Genomic DNA, 27,235 nt, shown 5'->3' with positions numbered 1-27,235 from the left:
TTGATTTCTTCGCAGATTAAGCATTGTCTCTCTCCTTTTGTACAGCCAAGGAGTGTGTGGTCGTGCTGAGCTGCTTACCTCCTGTTCCGACAGTGGCAGTAGTACCGCATAGTCTCTCAACCACTCACCCAACAAAAACAGCTGCTATATTTGTACTGGCGCGATCCATTGGATTGTATCGAACTCGCTTTTTAGCCACCCGTTGTTTGTCTAAAGAAATAGATGTCACGCCGCAACGTGTATATCACACAGTGGGAACGCACATCACGAATTTACAATGAATGGCTGACAGGTGACGCAGCATGGTCGATGCAGGTAATACATACCTGACTCTCAATGGTCTCCAACTTGCTAACTCTCACATCTCATCGTAGTCACAACTTCCAGATGGTGCGACATTGTTAGGGCATCATACTGTCCTCTGATAAGACCAACATCACCAACATGACTGTGGACGTGTCGCTCAACCCGCTCCTGATCAGCCTTGCCCATATCAAGATGGCAACTCGAAACAAGGCATCCTCACATGCTTTCCTCCTAACAGCGCGCTTCCAATTGCTGAATTTCTGCATCCAGTGAATGACACGGATGCAGAGTGTTCTTGAAGCCCGCTTAGTCCACCAGTGTCTAGATATCGTGCTAGAGCCGCTCAAGCAAGCTGCACGCATCGGCCGGATGATGTCGGACCCACTTGGGAACCTCAGATACTGTTTCACTCCCTTAGCTTCGTACATTGTCGATACACCCGAGGCATGCATGCTCGCATGTGTCCGAGGAAAGACCTCACCGATCACTATGGCTATGTATGAAAACTTCGGAGACGCCTTCCAGCACTCCCCTCGAACAGCTAAAATGACTCTCGACCAGCTTTCGAGCATTAGTTGTGACCCCCTCGACGTCGAAGGTTACTTTAATGCATGCGCTCCATTCCGCCTGAGTGGCGTAGCCCAGCCATTCTGGCGTGATTGGTCACTTGCGGATCCGCATGTATTTTTCACTCCCGAACCCCTGCATCACTGGCACCGTGAGTTCTATGATCACGATGTTAAGTGGTGTCTTGCAGCTGTTGGCGAACAGGAACTAGACTTTCGCTTCTCCGTTTCGCAACCACTCACGACGTTCCGACACTTCAAGGTATGGCCATTTCCAAGCTTAAACAAGTCACTGGAAGAGCCCAACGTGATATGCAACGCTATATTGTTGCTCTCGTTGCCGACGCAGCCCCCCGTAGTGTTGTGATAGCTGTTTGCGCGCTGATGGACTTTCGCTACATATCGCAAGCGACACGATCGACGAAGTGCATTGTCAAAGATTCTCGGTGCCCTCGAGGAATTTCACGAACACAAGCAAGAAATCATTGCTTGCGGTGCACGTCGAGGTGCAAAGAGCAAACAGGTCCTCGACAACTGGCATATACCCAAATTGGAGTTGATGCAGAGTGTCGAGCCCAGCATACGTCAAGTCAGCTCTCTCCTTGCAGTGGTCTGCTGACACCACAGAGCACGCTCACATCACCCTAATCAAGGATCCCGCAGATTCCTCCAACAACATCAACTATGATGCTCAAATATGCCGGTTTCTTGATCGCCGAGAGAAATGTCGAAACTTCCAGATTGCAACATCAATAATCGCTCGTTCACAATCGCAGTCACAAGCTTCTACTTCTCGAATGACGGACGCCAGTTCGGAACATCATGATGAGTCGCACGACGAAGATCCACACGCCGACAAATCAAACTTGCAGACAGGTTTGGATGATCTCTGGGGGCCGAAGCGTGTAGTGACCGATTTCTTCAAGAAGGCAGAGCAACTCTCTTCAGATATTGAAGTAGCCAGACCTCTCCGCACATTCGTGGTCGGTGCAGCAGCAATCCACCTGAATTTCGATCCTTGATACGACGCATACCAGTCGATGTCGTCGCTGAAAAATTCTCTCTACCTGACTTGCGGGGAGCACTCGCTGACTATATTCAACGAGAGGGTATGGCTCAGAATGTCCACTCGCTGAGGGGACAACGCCGAGCATTGCCTGATGCACCTCTTCCTTTTAATGACCTTATGGTCTGGTTTAAAGTACGCGTGCAGCAGGCATCGTACCACAGCCCATCAATCACTCCTCCTGCTCTCACAGTCAACGCGCATCCTCCGAGCGCAACTTGGAAGTATGGGCGTTATGACGCTGCTATTTTCACTGTTGATGACACCGGACGTGAACAATGGCCTACTAGTGGGCTTAAAGGTATGTTTCTCAGATGTCCATTTGTATACTTGTGTCCGAGTTTGACATCCGAGCAACTTGCAGGCCATGATGTTGTTGAGGTGCACCTTATCATGCAACCGCTTCCTCCACAAGGAAAACCTGGTAGTGCCCCTTGGGCCACGCGTTTTCTTACTTATGTTCAGCGCCTAGATGTTATGCCTCAGCGTCATGGAAGCTTGCTGGAATGCACAACACAGATGCATGTTTTAAAACGTGCAATGCGATCAGCAGGGACTCCCTTCGGTGATATCCTCCCACTAGATCAACTTCGTTCTTTTGCTCAAATTATCCCCCGCTTTGGTCGTGTTGCTGATTCTCGTTTAACAGCACAAAATAGTGCTCACTTTGCTCAGACATTCTTCCTAAATAAGTACATCAACAAAGACTTCTACTATGCTATCTCAAACTAGTGTAGTCTTTTGCATTATGATTCAATGGTATGAAGATGATAGTTGATATTAATTATTGAAGCACTCTGCGCTCGATGTATGATACTATGCGTCACTGTAAGACACTGCACAATCCTAGACTGTACGAGGACCTGCTGTGTAGCGCTGTATAGCGCTACCTTACGACACGTGGCTCTCAGCTGACTAATAAACTCCAGTCATCAATGGAGATGATTGACAGGCCAACCCCCACTGGTTGTCAGCATCATACTACCTCTCTCAATGCCTGTCACCAGCAATCTCACTGGCATGGCTCTTCCAGCTCTTTATTCTAAGCTCTCACAGAGTTCAAAATCTTGGCTCTCAAGATCACCCTCAATGAATTTGATCCTCCCTCCTCAATGTGTACAACTCGAGAAAATCTCCTGTTCCTTGTATAATCATGTTCCAACGGAAACAGAACTTCAAGACAAGCAAATCCTTGAAGACCTCAAGACAGCAATAAAGACAACACTCGGGGTTCAATTTACAGACTTGGATAATCCCGATTCTTTAAGCTTAGGTTAGTATTTCTCAGATCAGCTTACTACACATTCAAATCTTCTTCCTGACCATTCATCAACACAAACTTGAAGACCATTGCGCCATTGTCCTTGAAGCACTCCAACATCCTCAACCTCATACAATTGTAGGCCGATCTACACGTTAAGTATCGTAGATTCATATTTACCGTTATCTGAGGTCATCGCCGATATCACGCCTGCAGAGTACGCGGTGGTGGTAGCATTTACGTCGGAAGAGCGAGATTTTGAAGTCAGAGCAAAGTAAACACTAGAGTAGTAGCTGAGTCGTACGCGTACACTGACCACGTCTTATTTCTTACTACAGATTCGTCTACTTCGCGGATACTCAAGATATATACATCATGCCCCCCCTTCCCGTCCATGAACAACCAGCTGCGCACCTTGCGAAGGCCGTGAACAAGTTCACGGAAGCCATCCCTTACGACAAGCTCCTGATCGACACCACTGTACACCTCAATCACCGCATCCAAAACAAGGATTCGACGAATATACCAGATCTACACCTTACCGTCACAGCACAACCCCCGGAGGATATAGAGTCAGATGAGATGGTGGTAGCGAAGCCGGTGTCCAAATGGGTTGGAGAATGCGGGCTTTCCTCAGATACCAACTGCATGGTGCGGAAGCTAAGCAACACATGCGACGGCCATCAAGACATTGATTACGCTTTCATCATATCCTTCAAAGAGCGAATTAAATGGCAACAACCGAACGAAGGGGATACCACTATTCAACAACTTCGCTCAGCTCCCGCGTTAGATTACGAAGACTTCATCCCATCCCGCATCAAGAAGAGCTTGAGGTTTGGACCGGTGGAGATCAAGTCTCACACCTGGATTGATATCAGCGAGGTCCGCTATAGCATATACAAACGTGGCACGGACGGTCACTTTGATTTCAACAACAAGGATGCTTCTACCTTCGCAGAGGGGGTACGTACTATGTGTTCACCTTATTAGTATCTACTAATTTTTGGCCTCAACTCACCCCCCACAGACCCTTTACCCCGTGTTGCAGATGGGTGATGTTGAACGCATGTTGGATAACGCCGCAGATAGCTTGAAGGATTACATTGTATCGTTGATGGAGGGTATGGGTCTTGAGGAGAGTGCAGTTCAGAGTGCGCGTGATTCCCATCCCGTATTCGAGCCCGTTTGGGGGGCAGCCCTCAACTCTATCTCCTCTGCGATCTACCTTACAGCATATTGCCGCTACTTGGACTGGCGCCACCACAAATACGACAAACGCAAGACAATGCACGTTGTTGTTCAACAACCCACAAGCTCCGAGTCTACCAGTACCGGACCAACCGATCCTTCGACCATTATGACAACTTCTTCCTCATCTGATCCCACAACTCGCCCCTCGTCCGCCACGACGCCGGCCTCTTCATCTACTGGGTTATTGCTCGACGTGCAGCCTGAGCGCTCAGCAAAGAAGTTGAAGGTTCAGCCGGAAGGTGAAGGGTCTACTAGGGGGAAACAGCAGAAGGAGGCAAAGGCGCAGGTGAATGGGAGTGGGAGTGGGAGTGGCAAGGGGAAGGGGAAGGGGAAGGGTCGTCAGTAGTGGGCTCTTGCCGTGCTGATCGTCAATGGTAAGTGTCCGTTGTTCGACTCAACTTCCTCTTAACACTGACGATTTACAATTGGTAGTACTTCAAATCTTTGCTTGTTCCGAGTCTATCGCACCAGCACTCCGAGTCTTTGAATTTGCTGGTCTACTACTACTAGTTTGTTGCATTTCTTTTGTACTTTCAGAGCCTACTACTACTATGGATGTTTCTCACTGTACTGTGCGCTAGTTAGCCTATGTAGGTACTATGAGATTTGCGTACAATTTGTCACATCACGTTTAACTACTCACTCTCGGCATGACCCGGGAAAATTGAACTACTAACAGCATAACTTCAATGGCCTCTGGTGCCCAACCTGCAACAGACACGTCTCTTACAGGGATTTCACCTGATCAAAAACGCTTGCATGAGCCCCAGACCCATCTAATAACACAAGCAATTCACGCCGGAACGCGTGCGCCAGTACCACCAAAACCAATAGGACCTTTTTCTGCAGTCTCCAGCTCAAGCACAGAAGGACCAGTCGTAAACAACACATCATCCATTCATCGCACTCCATCCAAGTCGTCCATCTCTGAGGCCCAACATATGTCTACTGTACTAGTACCTACTGCTATGCAAGGTGTTTTGCATTCTAACTTGAAGCACATTGGAACGCCTAGGGCCATTGGCGCTCTACGAAACCGATCCCCTGCATTATTGTGCCACTTGACCACGCCGAATGTTGCGCGTTCTACTCTCGGGTTGAACGCGAACAAAGTTCCATCACCTGTATTCTCGGTAAAAACAGAGTCAGACTCAAACTGCGAAGACAGCAACAATGTAAGTTCAACAGCATCCATACACGCTATCTAGTACTAAATGTCAATATTGCCCAGGAATCTACTCACACCATCGACACCCAGGCCCGGTCTAGCGAGGAACACAAGGCCCAGCTCATTTTGAACACGACCCATGCACAGCGAGATGTTTGCTTTTCGGAGAAGACACTCGCAGATTGCGTTGTCCAGCAGAATAGAGCACTTGGGCTCCTCTACCAGTTCGAGGCTACAGAAGCTGGGAGGAAGTTGGAGGACGCTCATATCGACATCGGTTATGTACGTCATTTGGTCCGCAAAATCGGCATCACATTGCTCGAAGACTCTACTAGTAGTAAGCCTAGAAAACGTCGTCGCAAATCTACTAGTCAGGTTGATGGTGATATGCTCAGCCCGGAAGTAGACTTGGCTCTGCCACTGCCCGGGCCACTGGCAGGTAATTGTATTCTGTTAAATTTGTTCGACCGCTCCTATTGACGTATTTTCTATGAAATAGATACAGGATCTGCGAGCGCGACCCAGAGCTGAGTCAAACACTCGAGATTCTTCTGAGGTAGCGCCCGATTCCTTGACCTGTTATTCAAACTATAGATACTCTTCTGGCACGACATATAGTATACTGGCAGTACTACTAGTAGTACTATTATACTACTATACTGTTTGACTTGATATCCCGGATCTACTGTATTAGCAGTCGCAGTACATTCTTTCAATGAATCAATGTTTGTTTCAAGTCGTTCTTTTAAGTCGTTCAAACTCAAGTCAACTCGAAGAGCTGGTAATACTAGTACTACTCGGGTCGTTCGCTGTAGCGCGCTATGTGGTGCTATGTCGCGCTGCAGAAGTCTACTTTATGTACAGTTATGTCATTGTGCACTGCACGTGGTCGCTACACATCACTACAGGTGCCTGCAACTGCTGTAAGGTGCTGTAAGATGCTGTAAGCTGCCACGGTAGCTGTGCTAAATTTAGTGTTTTGCTGATGTGGAGGGGAGAGGGAACCGTGCTGCCGCTAGTTACTAGGGAAGACTTTCCTTCGTGCGGGAAGGGTCGCCGTGACGACTTATGTGGAGTGTATGGTCAGTTACAGATTGAACTCATCCAAGTCACCTACTTACTATAGGACAGTTGTACCAGTGGTTCCTTCTGGTCCCTCGTGTATGCCTCATCATGCACCTGGACAGCGCCGTGGCATGGGTCATTATCGATTTATGTGTGGTTACGATGTACAAGTTTGGTGGCCGCAAGGTCGCGCAATTGAGCATCATGTATATCATGATCATGGGCGTCCATACGATTCGGAATTGCTGTCGGCGGGATCGAACGTTATTACTATATGGAGGTAATAGCCACCGAACCGCCTTATTATGGTATGAAATGGAAAGGCCGCATTTGTCATTTCCGACATATCGTCGACTTCGAGGCGCGCATCATATACGCCTGTACGCACAACCTTGAGCTTGAGTGCCCATTGCTCACTGTGGGCGTTCGCAGAGTTCACACTCTAGTGGTTACTACATACCAAGTATAGTATAAGCCTACTACTCTGAATGCTGAACAATTTTTCATCGCTTAGTCCTGCATTCGGAGGTCCAACAAGCTCGCGCAAAGTCCGTTGGACAGAACCATGTGCGCATCCCATTCTATTGTATGTCGTCTAATATATTGTGCCCTTATTATACTGAAAGCCATTTTGTTACTGAATCTTTTGTTTGCTTTGACCTAGAGCCGTTTTCATTGTACTGCGGTCTCAGATACTTATTCGTTCCGAGTACAAGAGCACCTAGTATATCTAGCTAACTACAGACTCAGACTGTCACCTCAAACATTTGCCTTCGCGCGCACGACTGAGATTGTCTTTTTTTAGTTCCAGACCCGCGCGATTGTATCAAATTTTCACCTTCATGGATGCTTCAGAGATGAAAGAGAAGATCGGCCGCTTTCGAATCCTCATCATAGGAAGAGCGAGTGCAGGAAAAACCTCCATCCTCCAGAGGTTTTGCAACACCTCCGACAGCCCAGAAATATTTAACAGTGCTGGAGAAAAGGTGCGCATCGTGATGCTAGTCCGCGGTTGATAGTGATATGTCCCATCGACCATCAGATCGATGACACTGTTTTGGGCGCATCCAGAGGGGTAACGTGTACTATCATCCGCTGGAAACATGAACTCACATGCCATCAGCGTGGTGGAAACGATATCAAGAACGAAACCGTGTTTCAAATCAACCCAGGATTTGTCTTTCACGATTCACGTGGTTTTGAAGCAGGCGGTGAATCCGAATTCAACAATGTGAAGGAATTTATCGAAGACCGTTCGAAGCAACCAGATATAAAGGATCGCATCCACACCATATGGTAATTGAACAAGTTAGTGACATGTACTGGCTTACTTCTTTGACATAGGTACTGTATCCCAATGGATGAGGAAAGCAGGTCTTTCACCCAAGCGGAAATCAAATTTTTCTCTCACTGCAACACTGGAAGCAGTAAGCTTTTGCATCCATATGTTGTCAATGATCGACTGATTCACAACCTGTGTCCTCAGTTCCAGTGGTTGTATTGTTTACAAAATTCGATGCCCTCTACGACGTCGAATTCGCACGACTGCAGAAACAAGGAAATTCGAGGACAGTCGCTAAGGAACTGACCCCGAAGAACGTCGAGGAGCAATTTTCAAATGGGTCACAATTGAAGTTTTTATATAACTCCAAGGACATCCAACGGCCTCCGAATTGTCACGTATGCCTCGCTGGTAAGCTGTGGATAGTCGAATTGCGATACGCCATGACGGTTTATGTCGATCCACTAGACATGGACAAGAAAGATGCAGACTGCGGGCCACTCATCGAGCGCACGGCTGGAACTCTGAAGAATGAAGTCCTTCAACAATTGTTCGTCTCAACTCAGCAGACCAACTTGGAGCTCTGCATGAAATATGCAGTAGAAAGGTAACTGCCCATAATATCATTTGCCTGCTGCGAGTGTTATTGACTATCGTCCAGGGAACTTGCAGGACTTGTTGCCTCTGAGGAAGAAATCTCATATGAGGATACAATAGCGAGATCGAGTTGCTGGTTTCCACTTATTCAGGTAAGATTATGGGGATGTTCGAAAGCTGCTCTCATCTACTATGTCGGGCGTTTACTTGCAGATGGTACGTCTGTTGCTCCTCCGTGCTCGGACCATACTGATCGAAGTCTAGCTTGACCGTGCTCATCGTGAAGAGATGCAGTCTAAAATACTCGCTGTGGTATGCCCAATTAGGCACAGATGTACACACAATTCTCACATCGCAAATGTGCCAGGTTTCTGGCTCATCGCCATTGGAGAAAAGTATTCAGCTCAGTTCTGGTGAATTATCAGGCCAAGTTTCAATGAACTTGCTCATAATTGATCGTTTAGCTGCTGCCATTATTTTCGAGCACTCTTTCTACATTTTCAGCAAGCAGCGCTATATTCAGGATCAGAAGTCTTATCCTTCTGTTCTTGACGCTCTCGAGCAGTATATGGCGTCTCCGCAAGCAGCTGCTGTCAGGGAAGCTGTGAGCACTGCCATTCAGGCTTATCAAGAAGCTGCGAGCACTTCCAGCCCATCTTCTTGGAGGGCGAAGCTACCGTTTGGAAGGTCCAAAAGGAAGGCGAAAACATATGACAGGAAGGAGGAGTTGATCAAAACAATTCTTGAAATCACTTTACAGCATCGCCTACGTATGTTCCAACCCTTGAGATTGTAGCAATCCCGCTGATATACCTGCCTCCAGCAAGACCTTGATACTAGGCAACTCAATGCAACATCAATAAGTTCCGGTTCGGAGTAGAGCTGAGATGTTGCGGCGGTGAATGCAGGTTTTTTGAATGGTCTGTCAAAGTGGTTTCAGGAGGTGCAATTGTACGAAATGATTGTATGATCACGCAATATGGCGTTTTTTCGGGTATGGTGTATAAGTCTTTAAAGCATCTCGGTCACCATGGCGAGACCTACTGGGCGTAATCATCCGATGTACTTGGCAAGTATCCGTGGTCCGATTGCAAGTGCATGAAGGTTGGGTATGTTCTGTGTACTAGTTTGTCTCAATTCTTAACAATCTCGTTTATTATCTCATAATGACTCTATCTTGTAGACACATGGAACGTCCTGACCATATCAGTGACTCCAGCTGATGGCAGATGAATAAGATCTCTGGAAAGAATTAGCTGTCAGCAGAAACTAGCCTTCTAATCCGACGGCCTTCAAGCATGGGACGCACCTTGAAAATCTTTCGTTTTTCGAGGAACGATTTACAGGTTACCAAGTCAAAGGTGGATGCGTTAATCCCTCGTACGTCAAGCGTTTGGCTACCGCCCTGTGCGTGCCACGGTCAGAGTCATCACCGTTCTTGTTTCCAAAAAAAAAAAATCCAGATAGGTTTATGGACCGCGTTGATCATAAGAGGTCCCAGGGCAAACTATGCTCATTGCTGTCGACAACGAACTTGAGCTTGTCCGTAAACATGTTCCCCCGCAGGTCAAGATCACGAGCATTTCTGGTGACTACGCCACACAAGCAGGTGCGCTCGAAGCTTTGCGACGCAACACCTGGGTGCATCTCGCTTGTCATGGAAAGTGGCAGAACCACGAGCAGCCTTACCATTCGTGTTTCATCATGAGAGATAAACCTGTCACGTTGCTTGATATCATGAAGAACGACACTCCGCAAGCTGAGTTCGCATTCTTATCGGCCAGTCATACTGCTGCCGGCGATAGGGAGATGCGAAGTCATCCACCTCGCAGCTGGCCTGCAATTTTCTGGGTTCAAGAGCATCATTGGTACTCTGTGGGAATTCAATGACGCTGTCGCAAAACATGTTGTCGAAGCTTTCTATGAAAACATGTTCCAGTAATTGGAGGAGGGTGACATGCCAGACTATACAAAGGCGGCCTGGGCGCTCAACAGGGCTACTAGTACGCACGCCGTGAAGTATAAAGTGCCGCTCGAGCAGAGGATTGGTTTCCTTCATATTGGTGTGTAATTCCTACCGAAACGTACTTTCATCTCGTATAAATCGACCAGTTGTTGATCTTGGGTTCTCTTATCCCGATGTACATGGACCTTGTTGTACCATCACCTTGATACCGTTGTTTTGCATTATCCTTCCTGCTGTGGTCTACTCTAGATTCAGATATTTGCCAAATTCATTGATTGCTCGAGTATTGAAATTGTCTTGGCGTATATTCTTCGTGCACTGCGGAAGGGAAAGTGCCGGCAAGGAGCACAGTCAAGGTTTGTTGGGGGCGAAGCAGTCTGGGCTTGACGTGGCGGTCGGTGATTAATCGATTGCTCGCATTGTGTACTTAGTCACATCTGTTTGTTGCCTTCAGTTTATCCCGAGACTTATGGAGTACACAAGGAATGATGATAAAATCAAGTGGGAATCAAATTCTTGAAGATGCATACATACGGTGCCTATCAGTTACGTACAGGATCTGTCAGCGTTCTGACGAAGCAATTGGTAGTCATACAAACGTGTCCGACTGATTGCACTGCACGATAGAATAGCATAAAAGCAACGGCCAATGCAGAAGGACCATCAAATTCGTGAACGAGCCCACAATGCCCTCTCCCAAAGTCTGGTTTAGTGAGCCTAGTCTTTCCTCTCCTACTAGACATTAACAATCGCACACAGTAACGGGGACGTCCTCAGGGTTCGGAAGACTCATGACAGAGCACGCCCTCAATCAAGGCGACATCGTAGTAGCAACCCTTCGCAAACCAGAGGTCCTGGCCGATCTCACAGCCCGATACCCAGCAGACAAACTCCTCGTGCTCAAAGTCGACGTCACCAAACAAGAAGATATCGACGAAGCATTCGCGCGCACGCGTGAGGCGTTTGGACGGCTGGACGTGGTTGACAATAACGCGGGTTATGGAATTGTCGGGGAGATTGAAGGCACACCTGTCGACAAAGCGCGCGAGCTTTTCGAAACGAATTTTTGGGGCGCGACGAACGTTAGTCGTGCTGCAGTGAAGTTCTTCAGGGAAGTGAATGAACCGGGTAAGGGGGGGATAATTCTTCAAGTTAGTTCGGCTGCTGGGTTTTATGTGCTTCCTGGATTGGGCTATTATGCTGCGGTGTGAGTCTTGATTTGATCTTGTTAAAGATGGTGCTGATTTAGTTGCAGTAAACATGGTATGAATCTTGAGCTTGATGTGTGGAAAGTTTGGTGATTGATGTGATGTACAGCGCTGGAGGGATTCACGGATGGCCTCGCCAAAGAGCTGCCAGCTTCCTGGAACATAAAGGTACGTCACCCTAACAAAGCAATACATCCGTACTCACGACAAAAAACAGATCTGCATAATTGAACCAGGTGCATTCCAAACGAACGCGTTGAGTGGGTCATTGCTGTTACCGCATCATCCAGCATACGACGATGAGTCCTTTCCGACTCGTGCGTTGCGTCAGAGTATAAAAGGCATGGTTCTCGATGGAGATGCGGAAAAGTTCACGCGGACTGTTTATGAGGTCGCGCAGGGAGAAAAAATACCCCTCCGGTTGCCTATGGGGTTGGATGCGCTTCAGATGCTGAACATTAAGATTGAGAATTTGAAGGCGACTGTGGATGAGACGAAGGGGTGGTCAGTGGATTTGAAGAAAGCCAGTGGATGAGCCGGGCTCATCGTACCCGTCTGAGTAGCTTCGTCGGAGGTGTAGGGAGTGGTGATTTTCATATGGACGAGGCAGGATGGACGGCGGGTATGTTTTAATCTGTGTCATTGAGGTCATGTACGATAGATGCTTTGGTTAGTACTTTGATTGCTGTACAAAGTGCAAGTTTTGCATAGCAAAGCTACGGTGTGGTCGATGTGACAGAAGGGAGGAGTCTGAGAAGTTGCGTTACCGTGACACACGCTCGGCGACGTCTTATTCAAAGTTGACACATTACACGGCAACGCCCGAGGTTGTCTTCTGATGCTGAAGAACCCAAGTGTTCGAACGTTCCACACCTGTACTATCTCATCTCATCCTGGACTACCAAAGATGGTCTCACACTCGTGTTCACGTATGAAATTGCCAATAGGCCGTGAGTTATTCTTTCATCTCTATCTCGAACACGAACCCCAAACTAGTATTGCTTTCAGAGTACAGAGAAAGCCTTCGTGCGTGCTCTACTTATGCAGAAGGCATGCGCTCTACGTATGCAGAAAGCATGTGCTCTGCAGAATGAATGCACTCAAGAAGACATTCGCTTCTGTTTTGAGTACGCATCTGTCGTACAGAATATCTGGATTGGAGCGGATTGGGATGTACAACCAGAACGACCCAACTTTCTCAGAACCCTGGGCTATGAGCTAGCGTCTGAGTGCGAACTTGCCATGAGCCTGTTGGCTCCGGTGCTACTTGCTGCGCCGTCTCTTGCCTTCGCCTGGACAAGTCTGGACCTTCTTGCAGCCTGCCTGGAAATTGCACGGAAGTCCCATGTGGACACAGATATCAACAACGAACATTCCCAGCCTCCCTGGAAAACCCAAACTCTGACGCTATCTGGCGAGACGATTTGCTACTTCCCATGGAAGCTCCTGACAGACACTTCCCACGGATCTGCATTCATTGTTTCGATCTCTCACCTCACCTCCAACGACACGGTCGTCAACCTCCCATGGGGGCCCCTCACAGACACTCCCCAAGGAACTGGTCTCCTTGATTATTATGCTCGCAACGCCCCCAAACTCCACGACCCTTATCTTTTCGCCTCTACTCTGAAAGACAATTATAAATACTACCGCCTACCTCCATGGATGAAGAAAACTCCATGGGCTTCTTTCAAGAGCCTTCAGACAATGTCTCTGGCCTATGCGCATACCAGACCCGACACCGATACATCCGCGTTGATCACAAGGGGATTGCCCTTGCGCGTGCAGGTACTGATGTTGTCTGCATCCCTGCTGAGAGGCCCTCGCGACTGCATTCCCTTGGAAATAGGGGGGCTCAATGAAACAGGTACTAGAAAGGAGTGTGTTGTGTCGGATGATATTCGTTTCAAGGTGTCCCTTCCTCGCTTATACTTTAGGTATGCTCGTGAAGATTGGTACAAGGTTTGGGCGTGCGGGTTTGGGCCGTTATAGATGACTAGGGATATGATGATTATGGTTGATATTGTGTGCACGTTACTGTACATCGCTTGGATGATTGCGAGACGTCGGTATGCATGCATAGGTTGACAGTTAGTTCACAAATAAATTCAGGGACAAAGTTCCTACTACATATATCGTCCAAATCGCCTATCCTTAAATACCACAACGAAATTCAAATAAAACATATACATAATCCCTGCCTAATATCCGGGGTTGATCACTTGGATGGTTTCTACTGCTACACATCTCCGCCAGTCAATACGTCTCCACCGGCCTGGAAAGCAATGGACGTCATGTGTGTTCCCTCGTCGGACTCGGCCACGATCTTAGCGTTATATTCACGAACACTGAGAATCAGACGTGGTCCCAACACACACATCTGGAACCCCACAGCAATAGTGAAAACGCCACCAAAAACAGCAGCTCCCAAAGCAGATGAGTACTGTAGGCATGATCAGGACTGGTCAATTGCAGGCGCCAGTCGCAGGTCAACGCACCATGAGAGTTGGAGACAATGAACCAAGAGCGAAGCATTCCACGACAACGAAGCTAGCGCATGCGAAACTTCAGCAAAACCAGATAGCAACATACAAATCACCGCGCTCACGCTAGAAAGTACCACGCATGACTTTGTATTAGCACCGTGAAACAGTCTCCAATGGTCGATCCTCTGTGCAATTGTCGCAGTTCACGGAAGTGTTTTATAACAATCCAGACTGCAAGAAAAAAGACAAGGATTTCCCATGTAGCGGTGGGTATCAACATGTCGTCATTCAGATCATTCGCGCTTGCGTCCAATTCGAAGATACACATATGGAAACCAGAGAGCACGGCCTCCCCTGGTATTTGACCATGAGTCCTGTGTGCTCAAGGTTGTCATGAATAATTAAAGCTTACCCCCTGAAAAACCCAGATTTCCAATTACCGTCATAACTCCGGTGGCGATTGTGGAAACCAGCAAGAGTATGGCGAGAACGATGAGTATCTTTCTGGATTGCCCATACATGGCGTGTATCCGAGTCATCAGGATGACTTGCATGATATTTCAGTCAAGTCAGTTTCAGTATGGTACAGCAAGTGAGCTCACCGCCCAGCATGGCATTGACGACAACAGGTATCCACATATGTACGAAATAAAGAACATTGCCTGAAAACTCAGCGTTAGATGTGCATTGATGAATTCGATACTTCAAATGAACTTACAGCTGTCGCGGTCATTATGCTGTACCAACACATCGAACTTTTGGACTCACCCCTGTGTAGTAGTGCACTTAGTGGTTGAATGGGAATGGGAACGTCACACGTCGGTGCTGAATACCCACTATGTCTGTCATCGGGACTGGGAGAGACGCTACATGTTGCCAGTCAGAAGAAATGAATAGAGTGTATTCGGGGATACGTACATAGTAAGTAGGCGCTGTTTACGAGATATAGTATCAGTACAATGCAGTGTCAATGTGTTAGCCTAACAAACATACAGAGAATACAATATTCCAATGTAGCGCACCTAGCATATGTTGGGGTCAGCACAAGATGTCAACTGCGCTCATAACATAACGTACACAAACATAAAGAATGGTCATGAAGGACCAGCGTTGCCTCTGCCCGAAGTCAACCACATTATCCTATTTGCATCTGATTAGGACTTTGCTCACCCAGATAAGTTCGAACTGTAAGAGCATTCTTAGTGAGATGTGAGATGGCTGCGCAGGTCATGACATTGACTTACCTCTTGTGTGAATGTTAATGCTTGAGTACCGTATACTTACATATCAACGATCCCCTCAGAAAGTATTTTCTCGCTCACCCCAATCGTATACCACCACAGCAAAGGATGCAACTGTGAAACGACGGTCAATGATAGTGAGAAGTCAACATCGACATGCCACTTGCTCTCTACGAACCTACAAAATAGCTAAAAAAGCGACCATAGCTGAGGAACGACCACCAAGCGGGATCATTTGAGACGATGTAGGTCATATCGGGATGGGGCGTATGGAGTTTGTGCAGACACATCACCATCCAGCATTTTAATAGTGATCAGGCTTGGCAGTGGCTGTTTCTCGAATCACAATTTTGATTGACCACAGGAAGTAGAAAGCGAACAGTAGTGTGAGAACCCATCGTTCGAAGAACTTTGACGCGGAAGATTTGAACACCAAAAGATCTATTCGTGATGAAACTTGCTATTTGGGGATTCTGCATCAGTTCCATCAGTAATCACGAAAAGTTTGCTATCAATTGACGTAGACCAACCACAGGACTTCATTATATCTGAGCCGTGTAGTGACAGAGAACGGACCATCGTGATGTGTCAGAGTGACATTTGCAACATCAGGATAGAGAGACAAACTAGTAGGAACACCTGAGTCAATGTCTACTTCGGCGGATCGGCGTGGCCATTGATGATCTTTCCTAGATATCATCTAATAATAATAATAATAATAATGCGGTGACGGCGGGCTCCGTATAGCACTCGCAAGACTAGTACTTATGAGGGAATCCTTATTTCAAGGCTATACGTAGCAGATATGCAGAGGCTCTGAACAGATTGATGGTGGACATTTGCGTAATTGCCGATGCTGATTTGGACCGTAGACCCACCATCGTGACTGGGTAAAGATGGTTGATGAGAAGTGTGTTCCGTGGGACGTTGATGCTAGAGTGGTTCGAATAACTCTGGGCCTCCGATGGCTGTATGCCCTACCACGGTTTGATTGCGACCGTATACGGATATAAGTTAAACCCCAACTCGTGACCAAGTTAAACTTCCCCACTACTACTAGTACTGCCGCCCCCATGTGATCACAAACGTTCGCAGCGTGCAGAGGCTATGATGGGCGCAGCAAGTAAGCGCCCATGTTGCGCAGCGTCTGCGTAGCCCGCAGCTCACGGCGTCCTCCGCATTTCTCTCACTATAACTTTGGTGTTTTTCAACGCGTCGATTAGCGCCGAGATGGTCTTGCTCGACAAATACCCGGACGACGCCGACAACGATGTTGACTTACCTCCCTCTTATGACACGATTGCCTCTTTGTCTACTGTCATAGATGAGAAACCTCGTCATTCGCCGCCTACAGCGTCTACCCGCCCTACAGCTTCTTCATCATCCTCAACGACCAGTTCATGGTTCTCCCTACTTCCCAACGCTCGCACCAAACAAACCCGCCAAACAGTCATCTCCCTCATCCGCGATCTCGTTGCTACCACCACCTCTGATTACTCTGCTGCTACGCCTATCCTAGCTTCATGCGCATCTGCCCTAACTCCATCTTCCTTCTCCACCCTCCTCCAACAACCCACCTTTGAGGGACACACACCCATCTACTGGGCCATTCTCAACCGTCACACTCACATCCTCCCTGACATGCTCCAATACGCAGGTCCACTTAACAATTCGTGCGTTGCAGATGTCCGTCTTGCATGTCTCGCGAGTGGCGATCAGGTTTTATTCGGAAAACTACGCAGGGGAGAGCTGCCTTTTATGACTACTCTTAGAGCAGGTGAATACGCTGTTTTACCTTCTGTGGTGTTGGGCTGACGCATAAGACACAGATGCCCTTGTTCTAGGCTGCACATCCGCGGATGACATCGACGTCCATGAGGTCGATGGTGAAGCAGCTTTCAGCGCATCTATCAAAATAAGGCTCTGGCAAAAACGAATGCGCGTGGCTGGTTTGGTCGGTGTGGAGTTTATTGCACGAGGTGAGTGCTCTCTCATTATTTTCATCCTCGTCGTACTCACCCATTCTGCAGGACGCATATGGTCACTCACATTCTTCTCTTCTCCCTCCCCTTCACCCTCATCCAGCTCACGTGGTGCAGGAAGTGGACCCTGGCAAGTCGCACTCGGCCTCATGGAGCACAGCCCGCCTACATTCGTAGATGGAAGACTCGTCATCGACGTGTTCCGTCCTCTATCGTCCTCAATACCAGACTTACTTTCCTCCGAGCCATCTTCACCAGTCCACTCAATATACCCATCTCTTGTTTCGACACCGGTACCTAACTCCCCTACTCATCCTGTAAAGTCGCCTCTCGTGATACCACTTCGATCTACGAATCGCCTGGCTCATCGCACATCGGATGAGTCTGTGTTTAGTGTGTTGGAACTTGGGCGGGGTAATGGTCCTAGGTGGGTTTTGTTTTTGGTGTATTGTGTTGTATGGGCTGACGATTTGTTCCATTGATATCTGTTCTCTCCCCTGCACCATTCGTTTGCCTGACGATATCACGAACACGCATATCCAGCTCACCGAAACCCTGCAGACCTCCGCAATCAGCTACGTGGTCCGAGGAAAGCACACACTATACGAATGCGCTGATTGGGGTGTTGAGCGATGATCTTGGGTGGGAGTGAGTGCTTGCTCTACCTATGTTGTTTCTACCTTTGTTCCGATTTACTCTGTTCCTCCAATCTGCTTTTTCGCTTCGTTTCTTCCCTTTTCTGTTTCGTTCAACCCACCCCTTCTCTACTTCATTTCCCTCCTTCCATGCGCCCTTCATCACCCACCCCGGACCAAGCGACGCTAACAAAACCCACAACAGTAACACACCCTACCTCGCGGCCGACGGCACACTTCACGCACGACTGGACGCAAGATTGGAGAAGGCGGAGGGAGGGAGTTGTATCATCTGTTAGCGGGGTCTTGAGGTGTCAAGACTGATAAAAGAGCACATCCTGTTTTTCCCCTTGCCCTATTATCTGCGACGTGAGGCCTGCGATCTGCGATACGTGCTCTATTATCTGCCATGCGTAGAGTCCCTCCCACTAGCCTGATTGTCGTGCGATGCGTAGAGCTCCTCCCTAACATGCATTGCCCACGCTTTCCTCATACACACTCCTCCCCCGATCACGAGTGCGTTCGGAGCAGAGTGGTTGTCTTTTTCTCTACTTCTTCAACGCATGAGGGAAAACAAGGGAGTTTCCGACGCTTGTCGCACAGGAAGGGCATCGTCGTTTTCGGAGTTGGGGGAAATGGTTTTTAATTCAATTTGATTCAAGTTGATACTATACACTGTACCCTATGATGTATGAACTGATGACCTATCTATCTATACAGTGCGTCGAGGAGATAGATAATCACTTTATGTTTAACTCGAACGCAGCTACTTTCAAGCTTCAATTGTTATCTCTGTCAGTGTAGAATTTCCCAGCTCCCTCTATGCAGCCTGACTGATTGGCCCTGCCTCCCATCGTCTTCGTTATCCATGTTCTGCTACCACTCTCGTGCGCTCGAAGCGGTAGAGGTATCAACACACACCATCTCAAGCGCCGGAGGGAGAACAAGAAAGTTTTTGGCTGATTGTGTTTGTTGAGTACGACGTCTTTTCGAATTCCCTGCGCTCCGCGCAGTCCTTTTCCTATAAGATCGTCGATGATGTTCGTTATCCGTGCTCGTTCATCCCCGACTCCGCATGTACTTTCGACTATCAGAGGAGACATTATAGTTGAAGGGACACTCAGAGTGGGGAGAAAGCTGACAAGGGTGTTTTGGTTCGAGTTGATGGACCAACGGCGCAGGGAGTGGTGATTCATGGTACGCTGTAAAATAGAAATAGCCACTTCCTACATCGTACCAGCAGGATGTATTATACAAGTCCACACAATCGTGATGTACGATTGCGGTACGAGTAGGATGGCCCGTGGATGTAAGTTTGTCGCGGGCGCTTCAAGCCAACGCGGAATTCACTTATGAATGGTAGGCACTTTGGTGAAAGGTTTGCTTTTTTTGATGAAAAATAGTACGTACGTCGCGATTCGTCTTTTCCCCTGCGTTTTGCGTAGAGTCCTTTGAGCTATAAACTGATATTCGGTGCCTGGGTGTCCTGTTTCTAGGCATTCCAGAGTGCGCCCGGGATGATTGAACTCTCAATCAAGACCATCGCACTCGAGAGAGATCCAGCAAGAGTTTGGAGTGCGGTTATGATATAATCGAGGATCTGTATGACTGCGATGGACGGTTTGCAATTGGTGAGTACTCGGTTGTTGGAGAAGATGAGGTAGCCACGGATGCCTGGTGAAGGAGAGCGGTTTCTGAGAAGTCATGTCACAATCTCTGGAACCGTTTCTCATCTTTCATCAGCCATTCTTAATCCCCTAGTGTCGTGTCAAGGGTGTGAAAAAGCCGAAGACAAGCGCTCAGAGGAGTTCGAACAGAAGACTTTCACGGCAACACCCGATTTTTGGCCGCAGTTGATCAAGCCATGACTTGAACATCCATCATCCATCATGCCGTGTTTTGAACTCCGCGTCACAGTCGCGTTAAACGCCCTCTCAAAATCGCTACGCCCGGTGCTAGTGTGTTCGAAGTTCCATCGCTTGGCGAGGTGCTGTTTGGTGCAGATTTTCTTTCTTCGCAGGGGAAGAAAAGATATCGTTTTTGCTCGCAAACTTTGCCTACATACATAATAGGCGCAGGACAGCTCGAAGTTCGGCTCTTACCTTGAAAGCCGCTATCAATATTGTTGACCTTGCTTGTCCGCAACTGTAACTTAACCGAGCTTCCACTGGAACAACTATAATATCATATCAGACGCCAGAGATAAGTATCTCCTCGTGCAATTATAAGGTCCATTCGTCCTTTGGATGTCCACCCACGTACTGCTCTAACCATGGTCCCTGCAGTTGATGATCGGCTTGCCATCCTCGCCATCTTACCTATTTCCTTTGTTGTCGTTACTGCCCTCGGGCGGTTCATAGAGAACAGACAGAACAAACCTCCCCTTCCCCCTGGACCAGTGCCACTCCCACTGCTAGGGAATGTCCTATCTATTAATACTAAAGAACCTTGGTTGACTTACACTCGATGGCATGCTGCTTATGGTACGTGGACAGACAGTTTGATCCATTTTGTGGTGCAAATCGTTCTGTCAGGGGATTTGGTATATGTGCGAATCCTGGACCAGGATGCGATCGTGATCAATTCTCAGCACATTGCAAAAACCTTACTGGACAAGCGTTCTCGCATTTACTCCGATCGGCCATACATAGCCACACTCGAGCCGTATGTTTTTTTATATTCTTCTATTCTATCAGTCTGAGGTGCAGGCAGGTTCGGCTGGTCCAGCAACTTTGGGTTCATGAGGTATAATGATGAATGGCGTCGTTGCCGACGAATCTTCCACCAAACTTTCCGTCCCGAGTCTGCAGTAAAGTTTCGCCCAATGCAAATGAGACGCGCTCGTGAAATGGTTGTCAATCTAATTGATGACCCTCAACATTATCATTCCCACTTCGCAACGTCAGCCAATGTGTTTGGTAAATATTGATTGATTATTAAACTGTCCACAGATTCTCGTCATCCGTTGCGATGTCAGTTGTATATGGCTACCAGACCAGTGCTCGTGATGATCCTCTAGTTCGACTCCTAGAAAGTGTATCGGACCTAGGCATTGCTGTGATGACCCAAGAGAGAGCAGTCTTGCTCAAAACCTTCCCCTTCTGTGAGTTCCGCACTTTTCGATGAGAAAGAGTTGACATTCTGTACTCTCACGCAGTACTAAAGCTACCTGACTGGTGTTGGGGATCCTCACTCAAACGCGATGCTCAAATTTCGACCAATGGCACGACAGAGTTGAGAGAGATGCCATTTCAATATACGCAGCAGCACATGGTAAGCATCTGTTACTAGCTGGGTCCCAGGCACCGATTTTATTTTTTCCAAGGCCGATAGCTCGCCACATGAGCAATTGTCTAAGTCGATGGTAGCAGAAAGTTTGCAACGGATGGAGAAGCAAGATGAGGCATCCAAACCAATCTTTGAGTCTGCCTTGAAGAAAGCTGCTGTTACTGCAATTATAGGTTTGTTGTCTTTTACACGAGGAATGTTATGCTCTTGACAAAAATGCTGCAGGTTCAACTGACACGGTCAGCGGATGTCCCGAACCATAATACCTGCTGCTCAACCCCTTCACAGACTACTTCGACGTTGATGGCTTTTGCTCTCGCCATGGTATCTTACCCAGACGCTCAAAGACGCGCACAAGCAGAGATCGACTCAGTAATTGGAAGAGATCGCTTACCTACGTTTGAAGATAGGGCATCACTACCCTACGTCGAATCAGTTCTGCGTGAGACTTTGCGATGGCACCCTATTGGACCTCTAGGTAATCTTCCTCGCTGAATGGTTCGCCTTTTTGACGATGATATTATAGGCGTGCCTCATGCTACTTCAAGCGACGATATATACGATGGTTACTTTATTCCAAAAGGTTTGCTGTTTTTTTATGGGAAAATCGTTTATAATACTGCACGTCAGGAGCCACCGTCATATACAATATATGGTCAGATAAACTCTCCCCAGTATTCGAGTTCCTAACCTTATACTGCAGGGCTATTACACGGGATGAAAAGCGGTACCCTGATTCAACTTGTTTTAAACCAGACAGGTTCATGGACGCCAACGGTGCGTTGACAGACGATAACCCTGCTGAATACATTTTTGGCTCAGGCCGACGTGCATGTGCAGGTGGGTTGGGATCCCATATAACATGTGACGAGTTGAGATATTAATATTCTTTGATCAGGCCGGTATGCTGCTGATGCCTCTTTGTGGTCTGCTATTGTGACCGCGTTGGCCACTGTTGAATTTTCTTCCCGCAAAGATGACCAGGGCAAAGCGATCGACTTCACCCCTCAATTCACGACTGGATTCACTCAGTAATCGCATTTCCTAATGTCATTCCACCCTCCCGTTACTGACAGTTCTATGATTTAGCTTCGTTGTAGCCTTCCCTTGCAGTATTTCAGCACGTTCCGGTACCCGTTCGGGAGCTATGGATGTTTTCTGACTCGGAGTGTAATATGCATATAGTGAAAGAATCTTCTATGTTCCTTTCTTATGCTCTTACCACCTGAGGCACGCTTCCAATCACTCAGGCTACATGTATGCTGTCCTTTGCCGCTCTTTTCGGGCCTTCGTTGTACTTGTATTTCAAACCAGACCATTTTCATTGATTGTTTTGGCTCATGACGTTTATGGTTGTGCGGTATTTCACCGCGATCTTATATTCAGGACCTGGGTATGTTGAATATTATCTGACTGGAACGACTGAGCGACATGGGTACCAAGTTATATGGGGAAGGGCGACTGACAATTCATTGTATGCAAAAGAATAATGTAAACATCTGGGGTCTCTATCCGACAGCCGCGTAGAGCAGCATATGCGAGTCTTTGGGAAATTACCCGGGACTTATGTATTAGGTATTTGACTTTCACCGGCATGCATTGCGGGCGCAACGAACATACGAAGATGGCATGTTCTCGTAGCTATTATGTTCACAAGAACACAAATTTGGAACCGCTTTATCTCGAACCGCGCACTGTAATCGTTGGAAGTTCAATTTCGAGACTTTGATGCCTAGCAAGTGGCTTTCTGGCGTTAAGTCTAGTAGTTGTACCATGAGTCAGTGTGGATGATCGGCTCGTAGTTTCACGTACATGGCCAGCACTGAATTTGCATAGGCTGTTTGGTTCATGCCATCTCAGACTTCAACGACGGTAACTCGGGAGAAAACATCACTCACAGTTTCTGAGAACCATGGCCACACCTCCGATGGCAGCAAACGAGTTTGCCCAGTACTGCGGGTTGTCACTTAGTTGAGAAGTTTTGCATAAATGGATGCTGCGTACCAAGATGCATATGCTGAAGGCCAGCAAACTGTCAGGTCACGAAATGAGATGTTTAGCAGTGCTCGCATCAAGGCGGTACAACACTTGCCATGTCAAAAAACCCATGCTGATGAAATTCTTTGTTATGCTCCGGATACGGGTGTCTGTGCTACATTGCACTTGTGAGTACTTCAGCGGTTAAGTTGTAGCACATTGACTTACCGCCGGACACCAGATCGTCCGGGACGTAGGTAAAAGTACACGGAAAGGCTGATCATGGAGTCACACACAACGCTCTGAAATGTTCCTGCGGTGGAGATTTTGAGCATCTGCCAAAAAGATATCAGGAGAGCCTTTAGAAGAAATGTTCAGACGTACTGCATTGCTCGCGAAAGCTCCGGACTTCCTGTATATGTTGCTCAACTAGGTTCTTCGATATTTACCAAGAAAAAAACTCACTGTGATGGAATAAGTACTGAGCGCAAAGAAACTCGTCAGTCACATAAATGAGTTAGGCTGTCACAACCAACTAACCCAAACCGAGCGCTATCATGAAAAAGCGTTAAATGACAGCCGAGATGTAGTGGACAATGGGACTCACCATAAGACGAAGCTGCGAGTAAAACCTATTGTTCACCAACGTGAGTTTATCGATCTCGACAATCCGATAAACACATACTATCGGTATTGTGACGTAGATGTTTTTGTCGCTGACTGCATGCACAACTGAATAAACCAGCAGCATATAAACAAAACATGATGACTTACTTATCCACACACGGTGACAATAAAAACTGCACCGCCAAGAGGTAAGCGTCACTCATAACAGCAATCATCGTGGTACCTTTGCACAATGAATGGTACGGTATACTGGAAAAAAAGGTAAATAGATCATCCCGAGCACGTTTTTGGAACTCACAGCCACGAAGAGAAGAACCATCGACTGCCGCAGGCGGAGTTCAAGTTGGGTACGGTCAAAGAGTAAAGATATCTTGCTCACCGCCGTGTCCCTGCAACCGCGTTAAAACTGGAATCCATCATGAGATGCATGTGAGACAGCTCACCACGCCTGACACTTTGGGGATTTACTTCGAAAACAGTTGGAGAAAAACGACCAGTACATGAAGCTGGTCAATAGCGTCGCGGCGGTATTCAAAGTCCTGGCTAATGATGAAATAACGTATACGATAAGCATGGTAGAAAACGAACAAGACAGTGACAACCTGAATATCCTCAGTCAAAAGATAGAACTCGAAGTTATACTGTTGGCATGCATCACTCACAAGATACTTGAGCAGCCGTTTGTCACGAGGGAAGGTTCGATGATAAGAGAACCCCTGGGCGACAGCAACACCTAGTTGCCTATTAGAAAGCCATTCAAGTCAGAGTCCGATAAATGTTTTTGGCAACTGCTAGGACAGACTGACACAAAAGAGATTGTCAACCCTGAAAGTTTGAACGTTGACATGTACTCAGTAAGCAGGTAATCAGCACAAACATTGATACTCTGCTCTTACCTATGAACTGAATTTTAAATGCAGACGTGTCCATCAATGCTGAGAGCTGGGAGGAAGGCGGCTCAGTGTCGCTACACCGGAGAGGTTACACAAAACCAGTTAAGGTACACTGCATCCACTTACTTATACCATGGGCAATATGTAGGGTACTAGTATTATTGGCCCTGACGTGCACGACGTCGACTCAATTGAAACTCAAAGTTCTCGAATGAAACGTTAAAAAAGAATTCGACACGAAATAAATATACAAGATCAAATATGTACACACAGGCAACTTGAATGTCGTACAGATGATGAAAGACCCCTGGCAGTGCCGTTACATGCTGAACCAACGGTGAGCCTGCGTTGCGCAAGGCCCTGGGTGAGGCCTTCCACTTCTAACGGTCAGCCCAGTTATCTGAACTCAGACACGGCATCTAAGCTCTTGTTACTTAAGTATACGTAGTCCGCCGCTACTGATTACAACATTTCCTTTTTCCATCAATCAGACGTTCAGTAAAGCTTCAGGGTTTGACGTATGAGTGGTGTTGAGTACTAAGCCGCAGCCCGCGGATCAATGATTTCCCTTCAGCCTATCGATTGCGATGCTGCCCCACATCAGTAAATTCACACATTACTCGGCGCTCGCTTGCTTAAAATTCTAAATATTATTCCCACCTTTAATTGACTTATGTACACTTATTCACTTGTGGCCCTGGATTTCACAAGTACGAAAAGTAAGCGCGTGACACAAAAGCGCCGGAAAGGCGGCAAGTTGAAGCACACAAGTAAAAGCGCGTGAAAAGGCATACAATTGAAAAAAGCTGAAAAGCTGAAAAAGCCTAGAGTGAACAAGTAAATTACAATATAGTAGTACTACTAGTATCATAGGGCACGCTGTTAGAGATGGGACTCGCTTTCCAAAAAGGGAAGACGGTGAAGCGCCCGTCTCGATACCAGCTACTACCGCTGATCAAACACCAACGACTCGTTGATATCAGCGATCAACACGATCTCGAGCGCAATGGGCCCCCAAGATCCAGTACGTACTCCAGCTCGTTATGATATTGACCCTGAAAATGTTTGTAGACGTTAGTAAGGTACACTGGGACCCGCAAAACAACACATACCGGTGTGTATCGCGGGCAAGGGCGGATGCAAGGGCGGATGCAAGGGCGGATGCAAGGGCGGAGGCAGCCAGTAGCTCAGGTGGCTCAGGTGGAGGCCCCACTGGGGTTGTGGAAGAGATTGAGGAGGTGGATGAGGCGTAGGAATCGAGGAGATGGAACGCCCCGCTCGAACGTAGCGTGACGCTGTTTCTGCAGACGATGGTGAGTAAAATAGCTCGTAACTGACGAGTCGCGAACTTACCGATTATTTGAAGGTGTTGTTGTGGTGATGCGGCATGCCAATGCGCTTGTTAACGTAGTCGACCTGTAAAAATTGTATCATCAGCGTACATGAATCCGTCACGAATGACATATGCTCACCAAATTCTTCGAACGCTCGCCGAATTCTTCGAACGCTCGCCAAATTCCTCGATCGCTCGCTTGTGAGTGATGGTAGGTGGGGAGGGGGGGTCCAATTGTGCTCACTAAATTCCTTAATCGTTCATTTGTGAGTGATGTTAGGTGGGGAGGGGGGGTCCAATTGCGCTCGCCAAATTCCTCGATCACTCGCTTGTGAGTGATGGTAGGACCGACACGAGGAATACGTGCAACAGCGCGACCAGTACCACAGGACTCAGCGGAAGTCTGGTGACCGGCCTTCTCATTGACAGCGCAAGCCTGACGGCTGATTGGTTCGCGGGATTCGAAGCTAGGGGTACTGAAGGTGTCCCGTTATTGAGGACCCATACCCCAGGACTCAGCGGAAGTCTGGTGACCGATTAGCAACGGACTGAGGATTGAATTGAGGACCCATACCCCAGGACTCAGTGGAAGTCTGGTGACCGGCCATCTCATTGACAGCGCAAGCCTGACGGCTGATTGGTTCGCGGGATTCGAAGCTAGGGGTACTGAAGGTGTCCCGTTATTGAGGACCCATACCCCAGGACTCAGCGGAAGTCTGGTGACCGATTAGCAACGGACTGAGGATTGAATTGAGGACCCATACCCCAGGACTCAGTGGAAGTCTGGTGACCGGCCATCTCATTGACAGCGCAAGCCTGACGGCTGATTGGTTCGCGGGATTCGAAGCTAGGGGTACTGAAGGTGTCCCGTTATTGAGGACCCATACCCCAGGACTCAGCGGAAGTCTGGTGACCGATTAGCAACGGACTGAGGATTGAATTGAGGACCCATACCCCAGGACTCAGTGGAAGTCTGGTGACCGGCCTTCTCATTGACAGTGCAAGCCTGACGGCTGATTGGTTCGCGGGATTCG

The 27,235-nt window shown here is 47.8% G+C and overlaps 12 protein-coding genes across 12 annotated transcripts; 10 read left to right on the top strand and 2 right to left on the bottom strand.

The window, feature by feature from the left end:
- Positions 1-588: 588 nt before the first annotated feature.
- DEU56DRAFT_917110 (uncharacterized protein) lies at positions 589-2,670 on the top strand (the record flags this gene model as incomplete). Its single annotated transcript, XM_041357948.1, has 5 exons — positions 589-1,134; positions 1,282-1,461; positions 1,526-1,859; positions 1,910-2,239; positions 2,303-2,670. The coding sequence occupies 5 exons, from the start codon at positions 589-591 to the stop codon at positions 2,668-2,670; spliced, it is 1,758 nt and encodes a 585-aa protein (XP_041203988.1).
- A 717-nt stretch (positions 2,671-3,387) lies between these two features.
- On the top strand, positions 3,388-4,484 carry DEU56DRAFT_711746 (uncharacterized protein; the record flags this gene model as incomplete). Its single annotated transcript, XM_041347514.1, has 3 exons — positions 3,388-3,473; positions 3,538-4,165; positions 4,230-4,484. Coding segments are annotated over 3 exons (969 nt in total), but the record flags the coding sequence as incomplete, so codon positions are not given.
- Positions 4,485-5,142: 658 nt separating this feature from the next.
- Positions 5,143-6,152, top strand: DEU56DRAFT_917108 (uncharacterized protein; the record flags this gene model as incomplete). The annotated part of the gene is made up of 3 exons (XM_041357947.1): positions 5,143-5,628; positions 5,685-6,060; positions 6,121-6,152. The coding sequence occupies 3 exons, from the start codon at positions 5,143-5,145 to the stop codon at positions 6,150-6,152; spliced, it is 894 nt and encodes a 297-aa protein (XP_041203986.1).
- Positions 6,153-7,028: 876 nt separating this feature from the next.
- Positions 7,029-9,650, top strand: DEU56DRAFT_598052 (uncharacterized protein). Its single transcript, XM_041347007.1, has 12 exons — positions 7,029-7,272; positions 7,351-7,672; positions 7,729-7,761; positions 7,810-7,982; positions 8,031-8,113; positions 8,173-8,379; positions 8,437-8,575; positions 8,630-8,717; positions 8,830-8,877; positions 8,933-8,960; positions 9,070-9,335; positions 9,389-9,650. Exons 2-11 carry the CDS (start codon positions 7,529-7,531, stop codon positions 9,171-9,173), a joined length of 1,047 nt encoding a protein of 348 aa, XP_041203985.1. The 5' UTR covers positions 7,029-7,272; positions 7,351-7,528; the 3' UTR covers positions 9,174-9,335; positions 9,389-9,650.
- A 424-nt stretch (positions 9,651-10,074) lies between these two features.
- On the top strand, positions 10,075-10,507 carry DEU56DRAFT_917106 (uncharacterized protein; the record flags this gene model as incomplete). The annotated part of the gene is made up of 2 exons (XM_041357946.1): positions 10,075-10,348; positions 10,398-10,507. 2 exons carry the CDS (start codon positions 10,075-10,077, stop codon positions 10,505-10,507), a joined length of 384 nt encoding a protein of 127 aa, XP_041203984.1.
- Positions 10,508-11,106: 599 nt separating this feature from the next.
- Positions 11,107-12,135, top strand: DEU56DRAFT_827810 (uncharacterized protein). Its single transcript, XM_041354406.1, has 4 exons — positions 11,107-11,242; positions 11,291-11,738; positions 11,787-11,907; positions 11,957-12,135. The coding sequence occupies exons 1-3, from the start codon at positions 11,218-11,220 to the stop codon at positions 11,830-11,832; spliced, it is 519 nt and encodes a 172-aa protein (XP_041203983.1). The 5' UTR covers positions 11,107-11,217; the 3' UTR covers positions 11,833-11,907; positions 11,957-12,135.
- Positions 12,136-12,302: 167 nt separating this feature from the next.
- Positions 12,303-13,731, top strand: DEU56DRAFT_983616 (uncharacterized protein; the record flags this gene model as incomplete). Its single annotated transcript, XM_041359960.1, has 2 exons — positions 12,303-12,361; positions 12,755-13,731. The coding sequence occupies exons 1-2, from the start codon at positions 12,337-12,339 to the stop codon at positions 13,729-13,731; spliced, it is 1,002 nt and encodes a 333-aa protein (XP_041203982.1). The 5' UTR covers positions 12,303-12,336.
- Positions 13,732-13,978: 247 nt separating this feature from the next.
- On the bottom strand, positions 13,979-15,720 carry DEU56DRAFT_917104 (uncharacterized protein; the record flags this gene model as incomplete). The annotated part of the gene is made up of 13 exons (XM_041357945.1): positions 13,979-14,182; positions 14,238-14,289; positions 14,348-14,579; positions 14,638-14,772; positions 14,828-14,887; positions 14,994-15,091; positions 15,144-15,157; positions 15,215-15,247; positions 15,303-15,341; positions 15,396-15,410; positions 15,470-15,489; positions 15,548-15,580; positions 15,645-15,720. The coding sequence occupies 13 exons, from the start codon at positions 15,718-15,720 to the stop codon at positions 13,979-13,981; spliced, it is 1,011 nt and encodes a 336-aa protein (XP_041203981.1).
- A 976-nt stretch (positions 15,721-16,696) lies between these two features.
- Positions 16,697-18,100, top strand: DEU56DRAFT_917103 (uncharacterized protein; the record flags this gene model as incomplete). The annotated part of the gene is made up of 4 exons (XM_041357944.1): positions 16,697-17,243; positions 17,296-17,445; positions 17,497-17,875; positions 18,010-18,100. The coding sequence occupies 4 exons, from the start codon at positions 16,697-16,699 to the stop codon at positions 18,098-18,100; spliced, it is 1,167 nt and encodes a 388-aa protein (XP_041203980.1).
- Positions 18,101-20,355: 2,255 nt separating this feature from the next.
- DEU56DRAFT_917102 (cytochrome P450) lies at positions 20,356-22,406 on the top strand (the record flags this gene model as incomplete). Its single annotated transcript, XM_041357943.1, has 12 exons — positions 20,356-20,566; positions 20,618-20,747; positions 20,796-20,984; positions 21,035-21,186; positions 21,241-21,356; positions 21,409-21,544; positions 21,597-21,610; positions 21,660-21,849; positions 21,898-21,954; positions 22,002-22,026; positions 22,075-22,211; positions 22,270-22,406. 12 exons carry the CDS (start codon positions 20,356-20,358, stop codon positions 22,404-22,406), a joined length of 1,494 nt encoding a protein of 497 aa, XP_041203979.1.
- Positions 22,407-22,757: 351 nt separating this feature from the next.
- Positions 22,758-25,100, bottom strand: DEU56DRAFT_597730 (uncharacterized protein). The gene is made up of 22 exons (XM_041347006.1): positions 24,995-25,100; positions 24,872-24,942; positions 24,782-24,800; positions 24,638-24,716; positions 24,564-24,577; positions 24,419-24,514; positions 24,355-24,364; positions 24,274-24,297; positions 24,199-24,224; positions 24,123-24,148; positions 24,034-24,068; positions 23,956-23,980; positions 23,889-23,900; positions 23,814-23,829; positions 23,733-23,760; positions 23,577-23,683; positions 23,464-23,523; positions 23,376-23,403; positions 23,270-23,324; positions 23,184-23,208; positions 22,838-23,130; positions 22,758-22,784 (listed from the first exon to the last, which is right to left on the bottom strand). Exons 2-21 carry the CDS (start codon positions 24,903-24,905, stop codon positions 23,049-23,051), a joined length of 801 nt encoding a protein of 266 aa, XP_041203978.1. The 5' UTR covers positions 24,906-24,942; positions 24,995-25,100; the 3' UTR covers positions 22,758-22,784; positions 22,838-23,048.
- Positions 25,101-25,756: 656 nt separating this feature from the next.
- Positions 25,757-26,932, top strand: DEU56DRAFT_759757 (uncharacterized protein; the record flags this gene model as incomplete). The annotated part of the gene is given in 7 exon segments (XM_041350352.1): positions 25,757-25,892; positions 25,940-26,106; positions 26,157-26,181; positions 26,235-26,286; positions 26,306-26,402; positions 26,482-26,683; positions 26,781-26,932. The coding sequence occupies 7 exon segments, from the start codon at positions 25,757-25,759 to the stop codon at positions 26,930-26,932; spliced, it is 831 nt and encodes a 276-aa protein (XP_041203977.1).
- Positions 26,933-27,235: the final 303 nt, after the last annotated feature.

This window comes from Suillus clintonianus (assembly GCF_016758775.1).
Source record: "Suillus clintonianus strain FC179 chromosome Unknown DEU56scaffold_99, whole genome shotgun sequence".
Taxonomy (NCBI): domain Eukaryota; kingdom Fungi; phylum Basidiomycota; class Agaricomycetes; order Boletales; family Suillaceae; genus Suillus; species Suillus clintonianus.
This window is presented reverse-complemented; position numbering and strand designations above follow the sequence as displayed.

Coding starts and splice junctions, on each gene's coding strand:
- DEU56DRAFT_597730 (XM_041347006.1), bottom strand. CDS start 24,905: ATGGACACGTCTGCATTTAAAATTCAGTTCATAG. Junction 23,981..24,033: donor TCTACGTCACAATACCGATA/GTATGTGTTTAT, acceptor GGTGAACAATAG/GTTTTACTCGCAGCTTCGTC. Junction 23,131..23,183: donor GCAAATTCAGTGCTGGCCAT/GTACGTGAAACT, acceptor TACAACTACTAG/ACTTAACGCCAGAAAGCCAC.
- DEU56DRAFT_598052 (XM_041347007.1), top strand. CDS start 7,529: ATGGATGCTTCAGAGATGAAAGAGAAGATCGGCCGCTTTCGAATCCTC. Junction 7,673..7,728: donor TTAACAGTGCTGGAGAAAAG/GTGCGCATCGTG, acceptor ATCGACCATCAG/ATCGATGACACTGTTTTGGG. Junction 7,983..8,030: donor GATCGCATCCACACCATATG/GTAATTGAACAA, acceptor TCTTTGACATAG/GTACTGTATCCCAATGGATG.
- DEU56DRAFT_827810 (XM_041354406.1), top strand. CDS start 11,218: ATGCCCTCTCCCAAAGTCTGGTTTA. Junction 11,243..11,290: donor CTCTCCCAAAGTCTGGTTTA/GTGAGCCTAGTC, acceptor AATCGCACACAG/TAACGGGGACGTCCTCAGGG. Junction 11,739..11,786: donor TTGGGCTATTATGCTGCGGT/GTGAGTCTTGAT, acceptor ATTTAGTTGCAG/TAAACATGGTATGAATCTTG.